The following is a 23,210-nucleotide window of genomic DNA, read 5'->3' on the forward strand; positions in this document are numbered from 1 at the left end:
ATTTGCTTATTTGTATTTTCCAAAATGTATTAATTTGCAATGAGTCTTCAGTCATCCATGTGAATTAGCAAGATTCAGCAATAGGTTGTTGGGGCATTGTTAGATGCAATATTCATGTTACAACATCTTAAACCACACCCGTGAAGTGTTGGAGGAGTCAAAAGCAATGCGAAATATGATAGAAGTTGTGTAATTCAGGAGCAGTCCAAAGGTGTACATATTCAGTTGTGGTGAATTGTCAAGGAAGTATCTTGAGACGCCAATGTTTGGAGGCAAACGAATAACATGTAAAGGTCTTGGTTCAGATTTTTAGATATAATTTGGAATGCAAACCAAGACGGATTAATCATAAATTGTGGGGTGGAAAAATGGTATAATATGTGAGCGTCCAGTGCATACAGCCATAACTTCTGACTCACTCTAATCTCCATCCCATTCATTCTTGTTTGTGTTTGGGTCTTAGCTGTATGTGATTCTGTAACTAACAAGATAAGAGGACTGTAGCAATATTTCAGTTTATATATAGCATTTCTGGAAAATGCATGAATGTTTTGGTAAAGAATAAAATCTTCCCTATCCTATCAAGATCACAATGAAGAAAGAACCTTATGACTATGTATTTGTTAGTGAGGCTCTTAATGAAAGTGAACCTTTGGAAAAACTCTGCCTAAATTTCACAGAGCCACTGGGAAATCCTAACTTCCTCAAATGTGGGAACCAGTGACAGTGCCATTATAAAAAATGTATGGTCAGAGTAGGACATTGCTTTGTGACCTTACTGTGAATGTGCAATGTAGAGAATAGGGCCTGGTCCAAAGCCTATCAATAAGATTTAGGCTCCTAAATGAGTTTGGTGTTTTGATCTCAGATGGTTTGGTAGGCTACCCCGATGATTGAAGATCTCCAAATGTTTGCTGGAATAAAGATGCCTTTTACTGCAACCTTTTTTTAAAAATGACTTGTACTTAATTGCAGAAAGCCCTGTATAGCTGAATTGGAGTAGCTGGCAAACATTTGAACCTTGCTAGTAGGTCAGGAACAAGTAGTTCAGATCTGATTGACATGTGGCAACAGCAATGAAACACTTAACCCCACTTTTTCTTTTGTTAACAGTAGTTTGTATGTAGAAAGTGAGCGTTACTATAGGGGATTCACCGCTGTAGGACTCCCCCAAAGCTGAGCCACTGAGCAGCTTTTTTCTATTATGAGGGAAGCGGATGGAAAGCACCTCAAAACTGGGCAAGATAACAGAGTGGCTGTTATGGGACTCTGTTAATAAGACTGAAAGGAGAGTAATATAACTAATGCCAATTAGCATGGGTCTTTGGAAAACAGATCTTGTCAAACTATCTTTTTTTCCCTTTTGATGAGATTACAAGTTTGCTTGATAAAGGTAATAGTACTGATGTAATATACCGAGACTTCTGTAAGGCATTTGACTTGATACCACCCAGTATTTTGGTTTTAAAAAAACCCTTAGAATGACAAAATTAATATTGCACACATTAGATGGGTTTAAAATTGGCTAACAGATAGGGCTCAATGTACTTGTAAATGGAGAAACATCACTGAACGGGTGCAGAGATCAGTCCTTGGCCCTATGCTATTTAACACTTTTTTTATCAAGTGTTTTACCTGAGAGAAAACATAAAATCACCAGTGATAAAGTTTGCAGGTGACCCAAAAATTGGGGGAGTGGGAAATAATGAAGACTATAGATTGTTGATCTACATTACTTGGTAAACTGCTTGCAAGCACACTGTTTTTAATATGGCTAAATGTAAATGTGTACATCTGGAACAAGTGATGTAAGCCATACTTACAGGATAAGGGACTCTATCCTGGGAAACAGTGACCCTGAAAAGGATTTGGGGGTCATGGTGAATAATCAGCTGACCAGAAGTTTCTAGTGCGATGTTGTGGCCTAAAAGGTTACTGTGATCCTTGGATGTGTAGATAGGTGAATCTCAAGTAGGAGCAGAGAAGTTAATTTCCTCTGCATTTGGCACTGATACAACTGTTGGTGGAATACTGTTCTATTTCCAGTGTCCACCGTCAAGAATGATGTTGATAAATTGGAGAGGGTTCAGAGATGAGACCATGAGAATGATCAAGGGATTAGAAAACATGCCTGATAGTGATAGACTCAGGGAGCTCAATCTGTTTAGCTTCATAGTCATAGGGCTGGAAGGGACCTCGAGAGGTCAGATAGTCCAGTCTCCCACACTCCATGGCAGGACTAAGGATTATCTAGACATCCTGGACAGGTGTTTGTCTAGCCTGATCTTAAAAAAAAATCTCCAATGAGGGAAATTCCACAACATCCCCAGGCAATTTATTCTAGTGCTTAACCACCCTGACAGTTAGGAAGTTTTTCCTAGTGTCCAACCTAAACTGCCCTTGCTGCAATTTAAGCCCATTGCTTCTTGTCCTATCCTCAGAGCTGAACCACTGAACAACAACGTCTCCATCTAAACCTTTTATGTATTTGAAAACTGTTATCATGCCCCCTCAGTCTTTTTTTTCCTCCAGACTAAACAAACCCAATTTTTTTTCAATCTTCCCTCCTTAAATATTAGACCTTTAATAATTTTTCTTGCTCTTCCCTGGACTTTCTCCAATTTGTGTTCATTTTTCCTGACACTCCAGTTGAAGCCTAATCAGTACTGGAGTACTGATTACTTCTCATGTCTTCCTTACAACATTCCTGTTAATACATCCCAGAATGTTGCGTTTTTTGTTGTTTTTTTTTGCAATAGTATTACACTGTTCACTCATATTTAGCTTGTGATTCACTGACCCCCAGATCCCTTTCTGCAATACTCCTTTCTAGACAGTCTTTTCCATTTTTTATGTATGCATCTGATTGTTCCTTCCTAAGTGGTGTACTTTGCATTTGTCCTTATTGAATTTCCTCCTATTTCCTTCAGATCATTTTGAATGTTAATCCTATCCTCCAAGCACTTGAAACCCCTCCCAGCTTGTTATCATCCATGAACTTTAAGTGTACTCTCTATGCCATAATCTAAATCCTTGATTAAGATATTGAACAGAACCAGACCCAGAACTAATCCCTGCAGGACCCCACTTGATATGCCTTGCCAGTTTGACTGTGAACCACTGATAACTACTTTCTAGGAATCATTTTCCAACCTGTTATGCACCTACCTTATAGTAGGCTCCATCTAGGTTGTATTTTCCTAGTTTGTTTGAGACTGTCACACGAGACAGTATCAAAAGCCTTAATAAAGTAAAGATATATCACATCTACTGCTTTCCCCCATCCTCAAGACTTGTTGTTCTGTCAAAGAAAGCTATTGTTTGTTTGATATGATTTGTTCTTGACAAATCCATGCTGGTTGTTACTTATCTTCTGTGTCTGCAAATTTATTGATTGCTTAATTATTTGCTCCATTATCTTTCTTGATACTGAAATTAAGATAATTGGTTTGTAATTCCCCAGGTTGTATTCCCCCCCCCCTTTTTTTTTAGATGAGCACTATATTTGCCTTTTTCCAGTCCTCTGAAATCTCTCCCATCTTTCATGACTTTTTAAAGATAATCGCTAATGACTCAGACACCTCTTTAGTCAGTTCCTTGAATATTTCATCAGGCTCTGGTGACTTGAAGACCTCTAACTTGTCTAAGTAATTTTTAAGTTGTTCTTTCCCTGTTTTAGCATCTGATCCTACCTCATTTTCACTGGCATTCACTACGTTAGATGTCCAATCGTGACTTTCTTTTTTGGTGAAAACAGAAACAAAGTCATTCAACACTTCTGCCATTTCCACATTTTCTGTTTTCCTCCCCTTGTGGAGTAACAGGCCTACCCTGTCCTTGCTCTTTCCCTTTCTTCTAAAGTATTTGTAGAATGTTTCTTGTTACCCTTTATGTCTCTAGCTAGTTTAATCTCATTTTGTGCCTTGGCCCTTCTAATTTTGGCTCTACATACTTATTTGTTTATATTCATCCTTTGTAATTTGCCCTGGTTTCCACTTTTTGTAGGACTGTGTGTGTTTCAGATCATATAGCTCCTGGTTAAGACAGGAAGACAGGAAGAATGGCAGGAGACTGTCTTCCCCGTGCAGTGGGATAGTTTTGCTCTTATTGTCTTTCTGAAAACTGTTCACTCTCAAAGTATTTTTCCCCTTAGACTTGCTTCCCATGGGATCTTGCCTACCAACTCCCTGAATTTACTAAAGTCTGACTGACTTTTAGAAATCCATTATTTTTCTTGTGCTGTTTTCCCTTCACCATTCCTTAGAGTCTTGAACTCTACCATTTTATGACCATTTTCACCTAAGCTGTCTTTCTCTTTGAAATTCTCAACCACTCCCTCCCTATTTGTCAAATCAAATCTAGAACAGTCTCTCCTCTAGTAGCTTTCTCCACCTTCTTAAATAAAAAAATTGTCTCCAACACATTCCAAGAACTTGTTGGATAATCTGTGCCCTGCCACATTATTTTCCCAACAGATGTCTGAGTAGTTGAAGTCCCACATCGCCACCAACTTCCTTAACAAAGAGAAGGTTAAGTGATACCTATGTTCCAGTCTAGAAGTACCTAATGGAGTACACCTATTTGATAACGGACTCTTCAATCTAGCAGAGAAGGGTGTAACATGATCCAGTCTAGTTTCAACTTCCATCTATTGGAAATAAGGCATACATTTTTAACAGTGAGTAATTAACCACTGAACAACTTGCAAAGGGTCATGATGGATTCTTTTAGTGGCAATTGAAGTAAAGATAGGATGCTTTTATAAAATATATGCTCTAGGAATTATTTTTGGGAAGTTATATGGTCTCTAGACCATATAACTCTATGGTCAGACTAGATCACAATGATCCCTTCTAGCCGTGAAATCCATTAATCATTTTGATGAATAGGTAAGTGTATAGTCACATCACTTTAGGTTAACGAATAGGTTATCCTTGTTAAAATGTGGTTAAAGATGGTGTTTGTTTGTTTGTTTTTTAGCTTATTTTTGCTTTTCATTAGAGTTAAAACATTGATAACACACAAAATTAACAGCCCTCCGGGGTAGGGCTTTTTGAAGTTATGTCGAGGCTATTGGGACTGGGGGACAAGGGAAGATCTGTGGTCACACTGAGGCGGAGTTAGGCCATGAATTCTGCTTTTGAGTCCAAACTAGTCCACCTCTCCCCTGCCAGAACCATCCACTTCTCGCAGCTGGCCCTGTTGCTGTGAGGTACTTCCCCTTTCCAGTGGGTCCCATCCCCTCCCTCATACTAGGAAACAGTGGGAGGGTTGGGAATCTCAGAAAAGCAGCAAAGACTGAAGTGTGGAGATGTTGTCTCTTCTCCTCCACAATGTGATGGTATTATTAGCAGGTTTGGCAGCTCCATGTGTTGGAAGGAAAGGGATGGTCTGGCATCTCTGTGGCTGTGGTGGAAGGGTACAGGGAAAGTACAAAAACGCTGGTTTGATTAATGCTCAGCTTCTTTTACTTTATAAATCTAGGCAACATGGGAGAAGACGTAGTGAAGTGGTACAGTAAAAGGGATGTGATTAAATGAAACATTGAGGTAAAACAGCTTCAAAGAGAAATCCTAGCAATGAAGGACAATACAATGAATAATAGGAAAGAGTTAAAAGTAGACCTAGAGAGGGAGGAAGTGACAAAGTTGTAGGAGACTGTTGTATAAATAACACTTTTTAAACCAGTGGCACCATTTCCTCCTCCTCTTAAATTTTAATAGGATCCAAAATATGCAAGTGAATGTTACTTTGCATATTCTGGTCATGCTTATGGTGTCAGGAATTCTGCCATCTCCCCACTTTTCTAGAACCTCCAAAAAGCCAGAGTTCTGCCATGTCAGCATTTCACTGTTCACAGCTGTTTTCAACTTACACAAGTCACAAATAAACTACAGGTGAATATTAAAAGAAGAATCCAAAATGAACTGGAGCACAGGACTTGAGGCAAAAGCTTTCACTTGACTTCAAAAATGTTGTTAAACTGAATTGTTGGCATAATTCAGGTAAAATTGCTTAGAATAGGCTATCATGACAGTGCCTTATATTTCTATAAGTGATATCCTTTCTAAGCAGTTGAATGTCAATTTAATTTGGGCATGGCAGGCGTAAGAGTTTTGACAAGTATGGCTGGCAGCATTTGGGAGTGGTGTAGAAATGCTTCCAGGAAGATTTGGCTGGTATGCATACTTGAGAGGTGGGAGGAGTGGCAGCATATGTTGGGGAGTAATTTTAGCTAGATGAAAGAAAGATGGCATTTGAGAGTAGGAATCTTTGGAGAACTGTTGGTGTTTTGGCTAGGAGCTTGAAGTTGCTGTTTGTGCCACATGCCTCATTAATTAAAAAGACAAACGGGAATCCTGCTGCACTCGAAGTGGGGTAGAGGACATGTCACACCTAAAAGTAAAACCTGGAGGAAGGTCCAACTTGTTGGATTCAGAAACACAATGTAATTGGCTAGGACAAGGTCATCTGATCCTGGTAAGATAACTGACATCTGTTCAAGAATTGAAAATTAAATAAACTTATTTTTGGTAAGTGATATGTTAAATAATAAGCCAAATTTTTAGTATTTCTGGTCACATGATTCTGTCTCAGCCAGTTGCATTCCATTTCTCAAAGCAGTCTTGTCTGCACTATAAAAATATTGAACCACATCTCAACAGTGTGTCACTGACCACATTCCCTTCCATTTGCAATCCCACAGGTCACTTCTATTCCTGTTCCTTTTCCTCCTTTCCTCTTTATGATCATAAAACATGCCTGTGGCAATTGTTTACATGTAAAAGTAATGTTAAAGTATTTAATATCTTTTAATGTAACTCAGCAGTTGGAATGAGACTTTTTAATGTCAATAAATTCACTGAACATTCATTTTACAGGCCAAGCTCGGATAACCGGCGACAAGGGAGCAGGGATAGGATGTCCAGCACCAGTGAAAAGGGCAGCCTGTCCATGGAATCCACCAAGGAAACCCGTTACTGTGCTGTGTGCAATGACTATGCTTCAGGCTACCATTATGGAGTCTGGTCTTGTGAGGGCTGTAAGGCCTTCTTCAAAAGAAGCATTCAAGGTAATAACTTGTAGAAGTATAGTAAGTTCCTTATTCCTAGGGAATTGTGTATATTTGTGATGGTACAGAGACTATAGATAGATACTGTTTTTTGTTCTCCAGGAATCTTTCACAAGCTGACAACCACCATGCTCACCCACATGCATTTATGATCCTGTTTATTAATAACATTGTAATTAGTTTAGTCCAAGATTTAAAAAAACAAAACACTTCTCCTTTCTATCCTTGGGTTTGTGTATGTCTCATCATAGCATTGGAGAGGAATCTAATTTCAAAATAAAACTCTATGCTGAATCCTATTCAGCACTGCTTCCCTCCTCCCGTCTTCCCTTTGCACATATACTCTGCACAGCTCTTTATGTAAATACTCCTTATCTGAAACACCCTTTTTCTTGTGAATTCCCTGTCAGAGTGCAGCTTAATTCTTGCTCATTGATTTATTATAAATTCAGTGCTAGATTAGCAAGATAGTTCAGTTCAAGGCACAACTTAAGGACATCACTTCTTTGAATGCAAACTCAATAAAAGAGGTTTCCTTTTCAAAATATATTGTGTCCTACAAGCAGTTAGGATGGGGGTGAGATGGGAAGAGTCACCCTCATGTTGTCTTTTTCTTTCATGGCTGTTGCTGTGCCTTGCCACTTAGTATCACACAGGGAGGTACAGCATACTGTCACAAAAAACAGTGACCCAAAAACTGCACTGTCCAGGTAAAACCCTGTGGAACAGAGTATACCTGGCAGAAGTAAAACTGAAATCTGGTAGTTAAAGCTACTGAAGGGCACCCAGGAATATCCTGGGTTCACAGTGTGTGTTGGGCAACTGTGACAGGGTCAGGCCAGATGGCTACAGGAGAGTGATAGAAGGCAGATATATTAGCTCCAGATTAAGCAGGTCCTTTTTCCCTGGGTAAGGTAACAGGGTGGTTCCAGAACCATCAGGAACTTGCTAGAACCAATTAAGGCAGGCAGGCTAATTAGGACACCTGGCTTAAAAAGGACCTCATTTCAGTCAGTTGGGGGCATGCAAGGAGCTGAGAGTGAGAAGGCGTGCTGCTGGAGGACTGAGGAGTACAAATGCTATCTGGCATCAGGAGGAAGGTCCTGTGGTGAGGATAAAGAAGGTGTTGGGAGGAGGCCATGGGGAAGTAGCCCAGGGAGTTGTAACAGTTGTGTGACCGCTACAAGAAACACTGTAGACAGCTGTGATCCACAGGGCACTGGGCTGGAACCCAAAGTAGACGACAGGCCCGGGTTCCCCCCATTCCCCTCCAACTCCCTATTGCATACAGGAGGAGTTGTCCTGGACTGTAGGTCCCACCAGAGGGGAAGGTCCCTGGTCTGTCCCCTGACCCACTAGGTGGATCAGCAGAGACTGCGGGATTTGTTCTCCTTCCGTCTCCCTCTGCTGGCCAGTGATGAGGTTAGCTGAGTGAACAGCTGGTTGGTTTGAGCCACTAGCAAAAGTGGCCAAACTGAGGACTGCTGTGAACCTCTAAGGCAAGCAAATCCGTCAATAAGCGCAGGACCCACCAAGGCAGAGAAGGAACTTTGTCACACAACTGATTCTGTGGTCTTGGGCAAATCATTTGACTGCTTGGTATTTCATTCAGCTCAGCTCCAAATTTAGGTAAGAAACTGATAAAACTTGCTAAAACCATTCTTGGCCTCTGAGTTTTACATCTGTAGGGAAAAAGTTGAAACAACTATGTTTCTTTCTGAATACAAACTAACCAAGCATGAAACTTGGGTGATCTCTATACATTACCTCCAGCTCATATGTGAGCACAGAAGACTCTTGTAGTTTTTTTCCACTACTTTGTAACATACATGAGCCTAATCCTGTGAAGTGCTAAATGCTTTGTTTCCAGTGGTAAAGGTGGGGTGCATGTCTAAAACACGGTAACACTTTTTTTAATCAATGTTTTCATTTCTGTGTATTTAAATGAAAGGACTTAAAATACAGCAGAACCCAATTAATCCATCAGCATAGGTCTTTTTTTCTCAAAGGTTTTGTAGCAGAGTTGCTATAGGAAGGTACCAGGTGAAAATTTTGCTTTCAAAATATTCAGTGTTTTTATTAATAATACTATAAATAAGTGAGTTACAGATATCAATTAAATGAACATAGCACATTTTGTGATCTGTTATCCTTGAGGTTTTTAATCTATTTACTTATTCACAAATTCATAAAATTCAAGTACTGACTGATAGACCTATTGCAAATTAAGGCCAAATAGTGATGGTGAACTGCTTGTATTTCTCCCATAGTGATTGGAATGGCTTAAGAGATTTTTTGCAGCCTTTGGATGACTTTCTTATGTTAAATAGCTGAAAGCTCAAAATACAGCCAGAATTGGATGCTCTAGTGCTTTTTTGCACTTATACAACATGTATGTTTCATTCTTTGATTCAACAGCAGCATGAGTTAATGGCAGTGTCAAGTTCATCCTGTAGTTTTAGATTTTAAGCCTTTTGCCAGTTTGTCCTGATTATAAATGCTATTTTAGTGTTACATAGGGGTGTTTTTGTGAATAATAATCTTCAGAATATTCTCAAATACTTAACAAGAAAGCAAACCAGATAAAATGACCAATCCATTGCATGCCTGGCTTGGTGATTGTAAGGGTGTTTTACCCCTCAAAGGCATGCAGTCTGTAGGCGTTTTGGGTAGGGATGTGCTGGTTTGACTGACCTTGAATCCAGAGGTATGGTAGGAGTGGTTCTTGTACCAGGCACACACTGCCAGAATAATTAGAAATGTTTCAGATTGAGGGTATGATGGAACTAGAATAATCTATTAAAACCGTTTTGATTCCTTAAATAAAGAAATTGGACACTGGATGACACAATTAGGAGAGCATATCTTAAACTGCAATGATTTGGCCAGAGCGGTCAAAAAGGTGTTAGCTATTTTATTTTCTGTTTCTAATTCTTTAAGAACTCTAGGGAGGTGCTTCTGTAGCAACAGCCGTTTAGTGACTTTTGCTTCTAAGAGTTCAACTTCCCTGTGCTCTAAATGCAGGAAAAAACCCTCCCCAGCAAGTGCATACACATACATATGCTTGTAATTATAAACCAGTTCCATTTACTTTCTATCTTTTTTCAATAAGAATAAGGAGGGAAAATGGTTTGACTTGCACATATTCATAGATTTGGTGTTCTTCTTTCTTCCGTTTCCCCCCTTCTCAATACTTTGGCACCTTGTTGTTTAAATGTTGCTGTGTTTCAAAGTTTGCCAGCACACTTCAGGCTTTTCAGAACCCACAGACCTGCTTTTTGCCTTTCTTTTCCCATAGGAAGTGACTCGAAGGTAACGTTCTCCTATCTAAAATGCTATTTTAGCATTACAAACAACCACAGTAAATTGTACTTCTCTATTCACAGATTTAAGGCCAAAAGGGACATTAGATCATTTAATCTGACCTCTTAGAACACATGCCATAGATTTTCACCCAGTTGTCCCTCTATTGAGTCGAATACATTGTTTTAATCAAACACATCTTCCAGAAAAGCATCCAGTCTTGATTTGTGGACTCTAAAACCTAATGAACTTTTCTTGGTAGTTTTGCTCCAATGGTTAGTTTACCCTCTGTTAAAAATTGCCTGTGTGGTGTGTAGTGTGGTGTGTGTGTGGTTTTTTTGTTTGTTTGTTTGTTTTGGTCTGTCTTAACTTCCAACCATTTGTTCTTGTTTGCCTTTCTCTGCTAGATTATTGAACCCTTTAACTACTATTCATCTCTCATGAAAGTACTTCTAAATCATAGTCAAGTCACCTCTTGATTATCAAAAACTAAACCAACTGAGTTCCTTGAGTAGGGCATTTTTGCCAACCCTCTAATTTCTCCATCCTTTTGAAAATGTGGACACATACTGCATGTAGTTATGTCATGTTGGTTTTGTCAGTCTCCTATATAGGACAACTCCCTCTACTTCTCCTCTCCTCTTTTTTCCTCCCCTATTTATTGCTGTACTCCTTTGCAGTCAAGGACATAGGAGGTGAAGGAATTACTCTTGTTTTCCCAGAGCTGGATCCCGCAAAGTGCTGTGCATGACTGAGGTACAGGGTCCCCTCCACTTCCACTGATTACAGTGAGAGTTGAGGGTGCCTAGAACCTAGCAGGATTTCCACCGAATGCATCCGATGAAGTGAGCTGTAGCTCACGAAAGCTTATGCTCAAATAAATTTGTCAGTCTCTAAGGTGCCACAAGTACTCCTTTTCTAATGGCAATTCTAAGATTGAAAATTTCTCCCAAAGTGTCTCACATCTTCACCTCCCTCCACCCACCCCTTATTATTTTCTGCTTCTTCCTTTTATCCCTTTAGCTGCAGGTTTTTATAAATTCTTTGAAATTTCAGATTTCTAGTCATGAATGAGGCTGTACAGTAAGATAAGGTCAGCTAGATAGGAAAAAGCTGAGACCAGAGAGTGTGTGTGTGTGTTCTCTCCCCCCTCCTCCCCAGCTCTTAAACACAACAAACTCGCTGACTATGTGAATGAGCATTCCTTAATCTCTTAAACCGCCCAGACGTCTGGGTCTCTAGCACTGCAGGGATAACCCAAAGAAATGAAGTATTTCAGTCATGCAGCTGAGAATGGATTGTATGTACCAGTCATGCATTCTGGACCACAGGGAGGAGAACCTTTTGGCAGTATATAGAGAACTTTATCAGTGTTGACTTAGCTGCACAGTGATAGTGCTGGACCCTATTGAAATAAACGTTTGAACTGCAAACTTTCAGGATTGGTAGTAACTCTTTTTTTTTCTTTTGTGTTGGGGGTGGGGAGGGCCAAGAATGGAATTCCAATGTCTTCATTTCCACTAGCAAAAGATCCCTAACCAGGGGGGTATTACTGTCACAATACCTTAACTCCAGGATTTTCAGCTAGTCCAAGAGGAGTTCATGAACTGCTCACACCGGTATTTCATTATTGCCTGCCACCTCCTTATATTTCCTTGTTTAACCTCTTTGACAGTAGCTAAAACTGCTACAAATCATCCTGCAGCCAAGAAGGCAGAAACTTTTTTTTAATAAGTTTGTGTATCCAGTAACTCACCAGAGTGCCCATTGCATTGGTCTGATATAAACATCAGCTGAAGGTTATATCATAAGTATTATCAGAATAGTTGTTCTTGCATAGCTCCCACTGATATTGGAGCATAAATAAAGATAAACCTCTGCTTCCCCCCCCCATCTGGGACCATGGAAAATGTAATCAGGGTATTCTGTTGGAACAGTTGGGTTTTTTCCCAACCAGAAAAGAACCATTGAACAGATCTGACAACACCCTCACTTGTTTTATAAAAGAGGTGATTTACCTCATAGGTATATTTGTTCTTCAAACATAAAGACACTTGCATTATCCCAGATAAAAAACTTAGAATTCTGAACATAAAATGTAAGAACACAATCAAGTCTCAAATTTAACTAATAGAGCTGATCACAAAATTTCAACAAAAATGGAAACAATTTTTTTTTACAAAACTTTAATATCTTTTCCTATGCTCTGACCAGTTATAGAGCTAGATGGAAATGAAACAATTGAAAGTAATATTTTTTTCCCAGAATTTCAACCTCTCTTCTCTTTCTTCTCCCCCCCCCGCCCCGCCACCGCGGAAAGCACATACACAGTCCTACCTGTTGTATTCGGCATACCTCTCATGTAGCTGCCTTTTGATACTGATATACTTTTACCAATGTTTTCAGAATCTGAGATGTTAAGCTTTGGACAATCTGAATGTGCTAAAAATGAGAGTTAGATCCACAAAAAGACTTAGGTGCTTAACTGCCAATTTATATGCTTAAGTCCAAAATTTGGATTTTCAAAACCTCCTCTCAACTGTTGTCTGAGCATAGGTACCTAAATTCCCTGAGCAACTAAGTTTGTTTGCTTGGGCAGGCACAAAGCTGCCTCAGTCCTGATGACTCTAAGTAGCTCTGTGCCTAAAATCCATCAGGATCCTTGAACTAGGTGTTTTCCCCCCACCTATCTTGCCTGTGGGGCTTAATACAATAAGCTTTCTTAGAGCATGCTACAGGATTGGGCCCCACACAAAACAGCCGATAAGGAGAGAGTGATGTAGCACAGATGAGACCTTGTCCCAGTTTGTGACTCCATTGTGCTAGGCCCTATACCAACATAGACCAAAAAGTAAGTCCCTGCCCCAAGAAGGTTACAATTTAAATACTGAAAGAAGTAAGGAATTCAGGATTATGTTCCATCAGATGTGTTTTAGCTTCTTGTTCTGAGCTCACCCTGTGACTGTTGTTTTTAGGATTATACATGATGGCAAGTTATGGAAATTTTCTGAAGCTTCTCTTAATCATTTTGATTTTGTCCATATGTAATTTGAGTTCTTTAATAATTAGGCCATGCCATATTTCCACTGACAGTGCAGCAGTAGTGCTTGTGACAGAAGTGGGACTACTGTGTAATAATCTGTAATAATACTTTGAATATCAAGCTATAACAATTTTATGGACGCTGTATGTGACTGGTCAATAAGTGGACATTATTTCATATTGAGGGTCTAAGATTTTCCTGTATGAATGCATTCATTTAGCTGAATAAGGGGCTGTGGGGAAAAATAAACAGTAAAGAACATAATGGCCATACTGGTCAGACCAAAGGTCCATCTAGCCTGTTGTCTAACAGTGGCCAATGCCAGGTGCTTCAGAGGGAATGAACAAAACAGCTAATCATCAAGTGATCCATCCCCCCTGTCACCCATTCCCAGCTTCTGGCAAACAGAGGCTAGGGACACCATCCCTGCCCATCCTGGCTAATAGCCATTGATGGACCTATCCTCCATGAATTTATCTAGTTCTTTTTCGGTCACTGTTATGGTTTTGGCTTTCACAACATCGTCTGGCAAAGAATTCCACAGACTAACTGTGCATTGTCTGAAGTAAAGTAACAGTGGCTACAGATAAGAACATCCCCCATCCACATTTGAATGACAATGCTGGAACGTAACAGATCAAAGGGCATTGCAGTAATAGACATCATTGTGGTGGTGGTGGTGGTCCCAGGGTATTAAAAACAATTTTTTATTGGGTCAACTTCTGTTGGTGAAAGAGACAAGCTTTTGTGCTTGGTTTTTCTTCTGGTCTGGGAAAGTACTTGGAGTCACAGCTAAATACATGGTGGAACAGATTGTTTAGCATAAGTAGTTAACACACATTATGAAAGACCATTCAAGGTGCAGTGTCCAGTTAACACCTCTGCAGTCAAAGGAGAAAAAAGGGGGCTAGTGGTTAGTTTGTTGTAATAAGCTATAAATCCAGTGTCTTTATTAAGTCCATGCTTTTTAGTGTTTAGCAAAATTTAAGCTCCCAGGCTCATCTTTTGAAGGTGTGCAGATTTCCTTTGAGAATGGCGACTGAGAGGTCCAAATATGGAATGATCACTTTGAAAAGTGTTCACCCATGGTTGATAAGGTGTGTTTGTGTATCATTTTTTGTGAGTTCTTCTGAATGCATAGTGACAGTCTGTCCCACCAACAACTATATGGGTGAAACCATTTAGTGCACTAACTGAGGTACCCCACATTTGTGATAGGCATGTGTAGGATGCATGGATCTTGAAAGGTGTGTTGTGGGAGGTATTGATCCTCCTAGCAGTGGAGATGTCTGCAGGTTTTGCATCTGTTCTGGCAGGGTCTGGTGCTGCTTTGAGTTGGTGTCCTGATCTGTAAGGAGCTTGCTTCTGATGAGCTTGGTGAGGTTGTGGAAGAGAGGTGTTTGAAGGCCAGACGAGGGGATTTGAGTAGGATTTATTTCAGGGTATGGTTCCCATCGAATGTGGGTTGTAATTGTTTAATGATACCCCACCCTGAAACCCATACAGGGTTGTAGGTGACACTAGCTGTGTGAGGCTGGAGGTTTCCCCCACCCCCTGTATTGAAACAGGTTCTCTCTGTGTATTTGGATGGCCCTTTCCATGATAGAATCTACTTCTCTGGTGGGTGGGGTTTTTTTAAAGACAATTAAGTGTTTATAAAGTGTGTATCCCAGACTTTTTCTCCTTCGAGTATATTCTGTGGTATCTGAGTGCATGGCTATAGATAACCAATTTCTTGGCATACTTGGGGTAGTTGCTGGAACTGTGAAGGTAAGTGTGGTGATCTGTGGGTTTCTTGTATATAACTGTCTGTGGTGTACAGGAAGTTGATGCTGTTGTGGGAGTGGCTCTCAGAGTTGATGGATGAGAGGTGGTGGTTGAAGCTGTGGTGGAAATCTGTGAGGGAGTTTAGGTCATCTATCCAGAGGATGAAAATAGCATTGATGTATATTATTGGTGTCTTAGTGCATTTGTCCAGAAATTCTTCTTCAAGGTGATCCATGAAGAGATTGGCATATTGGGAAGCCATCCTAGTACCTACGGCTTTTACCATGGTCTGGACAAAGTGTTTGAATGTAAAATTGTTATGAGCGAGGATGAAATGGATGAGTTTGGAGTGGATATCTGAATGTAGTCCATTGTCTTGTAGATATTTGAGGCAGGCAGCAATGCTGTAATTGTGAGGAACATTGGATGTCCTCTCCCTATACACCATGGTGCCAAGGATGGTGTTCTGAGGGGGGTTGTTAATGTTGTGGAGTTTCTGGAGCAAGTAGATTGTATTCTGCCAGAAGCTGACCATTTTGTGTGGTGAGTGGCTTGAGCATGATTTCTATGAATCCTCATATTCCTTCAGAAAGAGTGCCATGGCTGGATATGATGGGTCTATCTGGCTTCTCTTGTTTTGTGTTTCTTGGGAAGCATGTAGATGGTTTCTGGAGTAAGTTCACAGGTGATGAAGTTGTAGACTTTCTCTTGGAGTTGTTTGTGGAATGATTTGATATCCTTAAATTCCTGGGTGAATTGTGGTGCCATGTCTTGTGAGTTCTTTATAGTAGGTGGTATCAGAATTGTTTGTTGGCCTTGTTAATATAGTCTTCATGGTTGAGGACTATGATGGAACCCCTGTTGTCTTTGATCACTACCTGGTGGTTTTTTAGGGATGATATGGCTGTCCTCTCAGTGGTGGAGAGATTGTGGTGGACATGATGTTTAAAGATCTCAGTCAAATTTTTGTGTGTGAAGCAATCAATGTAATGATAGTGTGGTCTCACCTGCGGTGGGGTGCCCAGTTGATTCTTTTTTTTTTATGACTGTTGGTGTGGGTGTGGTAGTTGTGGGGGTGGTGTCATTGTTGTGAAAGAATTCTTTGAGGTGGAGTTGGCAAAATTCTTTTAGTTCTCCACATGTTGATACGGTAACAGATTCTGTGGAGGGGCAGAAATTCAGTCCCTTGAGAGTACAGGTAATTCAGCTCTGGTTAGCGGTAGTCTTGATAAAATGGTTAACGTTGGGGAGCTGTGTATGGTCCATGGTTGGTCCTGAACAGTTGGTGTCTTTATTCCTACAAAGAAGGGTGAGTTGCCAGGAGCGTGTGTGTGTGAGAGAGAGACAGTCTAAAAAAATGATTCTTGCTGGAACCATGGAATGATAAACCATAGGGAAAGCTAGAGATGTGCACAGTCTGTTTTGCTCAGATATGTTTTTCTGAAATGCTTTTATTTTAAATGATACTTTAGCTTTAAGGAAGCTGTTTGGTCACTGATTACCATGGTCATTTTTCCCAGAGGGAACATAACATCAGGGCCCAAGGTTAAGTCAGACCTGCTGAGGTAACTAAAATTAGTACTAGAGGATGCAGCCAAAACCAGTCTGAGAGTTGTCTGATTCCATCCTGAGACAAGTGATGACAGCTAGAAACTTGTGATCAAGAGAAGGTGCATTCAAAGGTGCAATTAGTCTAGTAACTGTGATAGTGCCATTAGTCTATAATCTTCCAAATCCTTCTGAAACATCTTTCAGTACCTTTTGCAAACTTAGTGTTTCTCTGTGGAGTCCCTTGTTTTTAATTGTTTTGATCAACCCCTCCTTATGCTCAGTGAAAACATGAGTATTTTTAGGGTAGTTGATCTCAATGCAGAGACATAGATTTCATTGGGATTCAAGGGCATCAATTCTCTTTCAATCAAACAACTTTGAGGCTGATGGTAGTTATAGAAGAATTTATGAATTTCTGCAACATGTTTTGGGACTGTATATGTTACTATTTAAACCTTAGAGAAAGTAGTATGTTCAACATGCATGTGTCAAAAATGTTAAAAGAAAAGGAGTACTTGTGACACCTTAGAGACTAACAAATTTATTTGAGCATAAGCTTTCATGAGCTACAGCTCACTTCATCAGATGCATTTGGTGGAAAATACAGTGGGGAGATTTATATATACACACAGAGAACATGAAACAATGGGTTTTATCATACACACTGTAAGGAGAGTGATCACTTAAGATGAGCCATCACCAGCAGCGGGGGGGAGGAGGGGAAGGAGGAAAACCTTTCATGGTGACAAGCAAGGTAGGCCATTTCCAGCAGTTAACAAGAACATCTGAGGAACAGTGGGGGGTGGAGTGGGGGGGAGAAATAACATGGGGAAATAGTTTTACTTTGTGTAATGACTCATCCATTCCCAGTCTCTATTCAAGCCTAAGTTAATTGTATCCAGTTTGCAAATTAATTCCAATTCCAACCTGAAGCAAATATTCACCAGCAACCACACACCACACAACAGAACCAGTAACCCAGGAACCTATCCTTGCAACAAAGCCCGTTGCCAACTCTGTCCACATATCTATTCAGGGGACACCATCATAGGGCCTAATCACATCAGCCACACTATCAGAGGCTCATTCACCTGCGCATCTACCAATGTGATATATGCCATCATGTACCAGCAATGCCCCTCTGCCATGTACATTGGTCAAACTGGACAGTCTCTACGTAAAAGAATAAATGGACACAAATCAGACTTCAAGAATTATAACATTCAAAAACCAGTTGGAGAACACTTCAGTCTCTCCGGTCACACGATTACAGACCTGAGAGTGGCTATCCTTCAACAAAAAAACTTCAAAAACAGACTCCAAGAAGAGACTGCTGAATTGGAATTAATTTGCAAACTGGATACAATTAACTTAGGCTTGAACAGAGACTGGGAGTGGATGGGTCATTACACAAAGTAAAACTATTTCCCCATGTTATTTCTCCCCCACCCCAGCCCCCACTGTTCCTCAGATGTTCTTGTTAACTGCTGGAAATAGCCTACCTTGCTTGTCACCATGAAAGGTTTTCCTCCTTTCCCCCCCGGCTCATCTTAAGTGATCACTCTCCTTATAGTGTGTATGATAAAACCCATTGTTTCATGTTCTCTGTGTGTGTATATAAGTCTCCCCACTGTATTTTCCACCAAATGCATCCGATGAAGTGAGCTGTAGCTCACGAAAGCTTGTGCTCAAATAAATGTTAGTCTCTAAGGTGCCACAAGTACTCCTTTTCTTTTTGCGAATACAGACTAACACGGCTGCTACTCTGAAACCTGTCAAAAATGTTAGGATGTTTGCACTTGAGAAGTTCTTTCACCTTTTCATTTTTATATCCTTTGTCTGCCCAAATGGCAATAGTTTTATATAGGAATGTGTTTTCTCACAGTATGGATGGATGCTTGTATCCCTTATGAGTTCATTTCTCCGTTTCAGCTAAGCATTGTGCTGAAATATCAATAGTGCTGGCTTTTTTTTCTTCCTTTAAAATTTCCTCTGATTCCTGACTTGCAGCATCTACCAGTGGACCTGAATATTTAAATTATTTATAGGTTGAAGTGCTTTGCTTCCTTGATTTAGTATTTTGTGCTACTTTGATAGAATTTTAAGGTTACAACTTATCAAGTTCAAGTCATTGCCCTTTGATCTTTGAAATCACTACCTACCCAAAAAAAAGCAAAAACAAACAAAAATTTCTTCTGAATGAAGATGCTGCTGAAAGGCCTGAAGCAGGGACAGAAATTAACCGTTGTGCCAATGTTTCAATTATAATTAAGTATGAAATGCCTCACTCACAGGATTTACATTCATCAGTGTTCTGTCCTTTCACTTCAGTGCACAATGTTTCATTTAGTGATACATTTGATCTTGAGAAATCCAAAGAAACTGATTTGCTGCAGTTAGAACTGATGTGTGTTCAATCTTGTCACAAAGTATATATTTTACTTAAATAGAATTATCTTTCATTAGCTCCTAGTCACTTGATTTCTATCACTTCTTAAGGCATCTTAGATAAATTCATACACTTCTGTTTACTAGTTACTAAGCCCTAGATCACCCACTTACAGTAATCATCTTTCATGCTGCAGTTAGAATGTTAGATTCATTAGGTTTCCTCAATGTCAAAGACTGAAAAGTAAGGTGAGCTAGCCAACTTCAAATAGAGCCATATTTTAAAGCACCCATCTACCTTCCAGAAGGTTCTGTATTGTAGCAAACCAAGCCCTCACAACAACTCCTATCACCTGCTTCCTTCTTTTCAATATTTAATGATTGATTATATCCACTAACCAAACACCTCTCCCAGTCGCCAGTGTCTCTACCCATTCCTTTCCAGTCAGTTTTCTAAGTTTCTTATTTTCTAATTGTCAAAACAAGAATCTTGATATCCTCATTACTCCTCACATTTTTTTACAGTAGTGAAAGTTTTCATTCTCAAGAGACTGAAATTAGCCTTTTCTAGTGATAGCATATAGCCTTAGATAAAGTAAAATATGTCCCTCTATACCCTTCAGTAATAAAATTTGTTACATGTGCATTAATTTCCTCAGATGTTGATATGTCTATGCTAAGCTATTACTTAAGAAGCTAATTTATTATTCTGAACCCTCTTCTGAGTTAAGCACTTGGATGTTGGAAATAATAATACAATGAAAATTGTAACACTGATAAAAGTTAACATGACTAATGATGCATGGAGACATTGAAAAACATCAGTTCATATGTAATGAAAAGAATGCAAACAAAATTGTTAGAAAGAAACTCTTACTAGGTCATATTGATTTCTTCAGTCTGCAGGGTAGTCTCTTCTTTGCATTATTAATTTAAGAATGGCTTTGATTTGATTACCTATTTAAATGAGGTGAACTGCAAATAAAAGGAATATTAACTGAGTAATGGTAAATTTTCTTCCAGTCTGTAATTTTAATCTCCTCCAGCTCCAACACAGTGCTGCGCTGTGTCTAGGCAATCACTGCTACGGAACTGAATTTTGTAAAAAAAGGAGTGGCAAGTCAGAAATCAGCAGGCTACGAGTGACATATCAAGTTGTGAAGGCTTTAGGAACATAATGTCACTAGAGGCATTTTGATGTTTTGAAGTCGGTTGTTGCCTATAATCTTAAATATTTAGATTACTCAGCAGAGGACAGTGTAATGTACACAATAACAATAATACTTTACATTTCTATAGTTCCTTCCATCTGAGTAACTGATTTCATTTTACAAGCATGAATGAAGTAAACCTCACCTACATTAGTGATATAGGAACGATAAGTGGTGTTATGCCCATGTTGTGGACCGATAAACTAGGCACCATGAGTTATGTCAGTTGACAGAACCTGGAATAAAATTCAGGAGATTCTCAGTCCTTTTTTAGCTATAAGAGTTTCCTTTCTCTGCTCTACACAAGCATAGCTTTGCTTGGAACTTTTGGAAGAACAGCCAATACTAGTGCATCTCTAATTTTTTCTTTCAAAATTTTGTATTCACTTGGGCAACATATTTCACTAACATGAGGAGAATTTTACTTATTATCTGATCACATAAATTCATGTTGTGTGATAGGTTTTTCTGTTTACTGCTCTGAAGCTGTGCACACTTCTTGGGCAGAATTCCTAGACCTTGCTAACCAGGAATTGGAAATTAAAGTCTCTAATTTAATATTTCCTGTTTCCTCCTTCAAGGTATATTTGATTCTTTAGTTGGAAAGACACTACAAATGACGTGTTTCACACACCACACTGCACTTCCAGACTTAATTCCAGGATGAGAAAATCGTGCATTTAAATCCATTAAATAAATGCAATTAATCTCTTTATATTAGCCATGTAAATATGAGGATTTCTGAATGCTTTAGGGAGTTGTCAGGATTAGTTCATTTTTGTAAATTTAGATGTTATAAGGATAAACTGAGACTGAGAGGGCTGAATGATTTACCAGAGGTCAAACAGTGACAGAGCCAGTAATTGAATCCGAACTCTTGACTTTCAGACCCCAGCTCTAAGCAATAGACCATAATCAGTCTTTAAGACTTAAGGGTGATATTTTCCATAAACCATAAGGGAGTTGTGTCCAACTCTCAGTGATTTGGGTGCCTAGCTTCCTTGTGCTCTGTTGAAAATCCAGCTATAAGACCATTTATGAATTTCAAAAGATCACCACTACTATTTTTTATGTAGTGTTGATCTAATCATTTCATAAGCATGTAGCTGGCTTTTTTCATTGAGTGTGCTGAACAGTGTGTCCTAGCTCCAATACCAGTATTACTACATCAGCTTGTCAATCTTAATAGTGCCCACAGGAAAGCATTCTGAAGTGGCTGCTGAATCACCAGCAACAACTGGTATAGCAGGTTATATTAAATGTACCCAATGCCAGCTCATGTTACACTCAGTGCTATCTATCTCAGCAGCACAAACATTCACTAGAAAAATAAGAGCTGAAAGGGCTTAACTCTCATCAAATCAGTTTTACTTCAGAGCAACTCTGTCTGCCTCAGTGGAGTTACTTTTGATTTACACCTGGGTGAGTGGAGAAACAGGTTCAAAGTTCTTTGCCTATTAGACCTGAAATTGTGTCTGAAAGAAACACCTTTATAGCGCACTGGAGTATTGATTTAGACTGTACACTCAGCTGCATCAGTGAAATCTCCTCTGAAGCTAGAGTACCGGAAAGCAGAATTTGGCCCAAATGTCCAGTTTTGATTGTATTTTTTTTAAAGTCATTTTAGTCAAATTGGAGCGCGCATCATAGGATAACTAAAATGATAAATGTATGGGAGGGATTCACCCGTGAAAAGACCTTTGTGAAACTGGCGACATTTAGCTTTCAGAGAAGACTAATACAACGTGATTGAAATATTTAAACTAGCTAAGGGTTGTTTATAAAATTAAACTTGTTAAGTTTACATAGTAATTAACCATTGAAACAATGTACCAACAGAATTGGCAATTCATTATTACTTTGATTTGAATCAAGACTGTACACCTTTCTAAACAATTTGCTGTAATTCAGCTACAAATTATTGGAGGGTGTTCAGTTACATAGTAGAGAAGAATAATTCCGTCTACTGGAGGAATTAATGGGTGAAATTCTATGGCCTGTGTTATGCTGGAGATTCCGCTAGGTATCTTAATGGTCCCTTTTGGGTTTTAAAATCTTTGACTCTTCTTTATTAATTGAACAAAGTAGACATGGGGGTATTGATTTAGATTAATAGGTATAAGAATAATTGCAGCTGGTTTTATTTTACAGAGAAAGTGCTGAATAAGTAGGATGGGCTTTCTATTAAAGTAGTGATTTTCAAAAGTATTAAAGTATTTAAACAAAAATATTAGGTAACTACTGTACAACTTCAGTTAAGCAAACCTCCATTGCTGGGAACTCCCTTTGTTAAAAACAGCAATGACCACTGATGTCTGTTAATTACATTGAAAATTCTCTCAATCATCGCTTAGCCTGCCTGCCTCAGTTTCTCATCTCTAAAATGGGGGTAATAGCACACTTCCCTATCTCTCAGGGATAAATACATTAAATTTTGAGGTATTCAGATACTACAGCAATCAAGATCATATAATTACCTAAGATTTAGCCAAACTTATGTACCCCATGATGATCCAACAATAGAGGCTATATATGAAATTAAATTAGATATGTTTATTTTCTGCTTCAGAGTAGCTGACTGAATTTGTGTGTGGGGGGGTCAAGAGGCACTTAATAATTGATTTTTAGTTTGTATCCCCATGTTGGCTATGAAGTGTTAGAATGGGGAAAAATACTACTATTCATACACAGGTAGTTTAAGAGGATAGAGATGTCAAAAGTGTCATTCAAAAGTTCCAGAAATAATAGGCCATGCCCAGCATCAGGTCCTACATGATTGTGTAATTCTAACTTTGTTTCTGAGCCATAAGGAGTATCATTGAAAATACTTACTTACTTGTCTCTGGAGTGATCACAATGAGAGAGATGGTGGCGA

The 23,210-nt window shown here is 39.2% G+C and overlaps 1 protein-coding gene across 2 annotated transcripts in view; it reads left to right on the plus strand.

The window, feature by feature from the left end:
• Positions 1–23,210, plus strand: part of ESR1 (estrogen receptor 1) — a 180,815-nt gene that overhangs the window by 38,554 nt on the left and 119,051 nt on the right. For both annotated transcript variants that reach the window (XM_043511211.1, XM_043511212.1), the window contains one exon: positions 6,882–7,072. In XM_043511211.1, coding sequence (XP_043367146.1) covers positions 6,882–7,072 — 191 coding nt within the window. The remainder of the gene's footprint in view (positions 1–6,881; positions 7,073–23,210) is intronic.

Source organism: Dermochelys coriacea, chromosome 3 (genome assembly GCF_009764565.3).
Source record: "Dermochelys coriacea isolate rDerCor1 chromosome 3, rDerCor1.pri.v4, whole genome shotgun sequence".
Classification (NCBI taxonomy): domain Eukaryota; kingdom Metazoa; phylum Chordata; order Testudines; family Dermochelyidae; genus Dermochelys; species Dermochelys coriacea.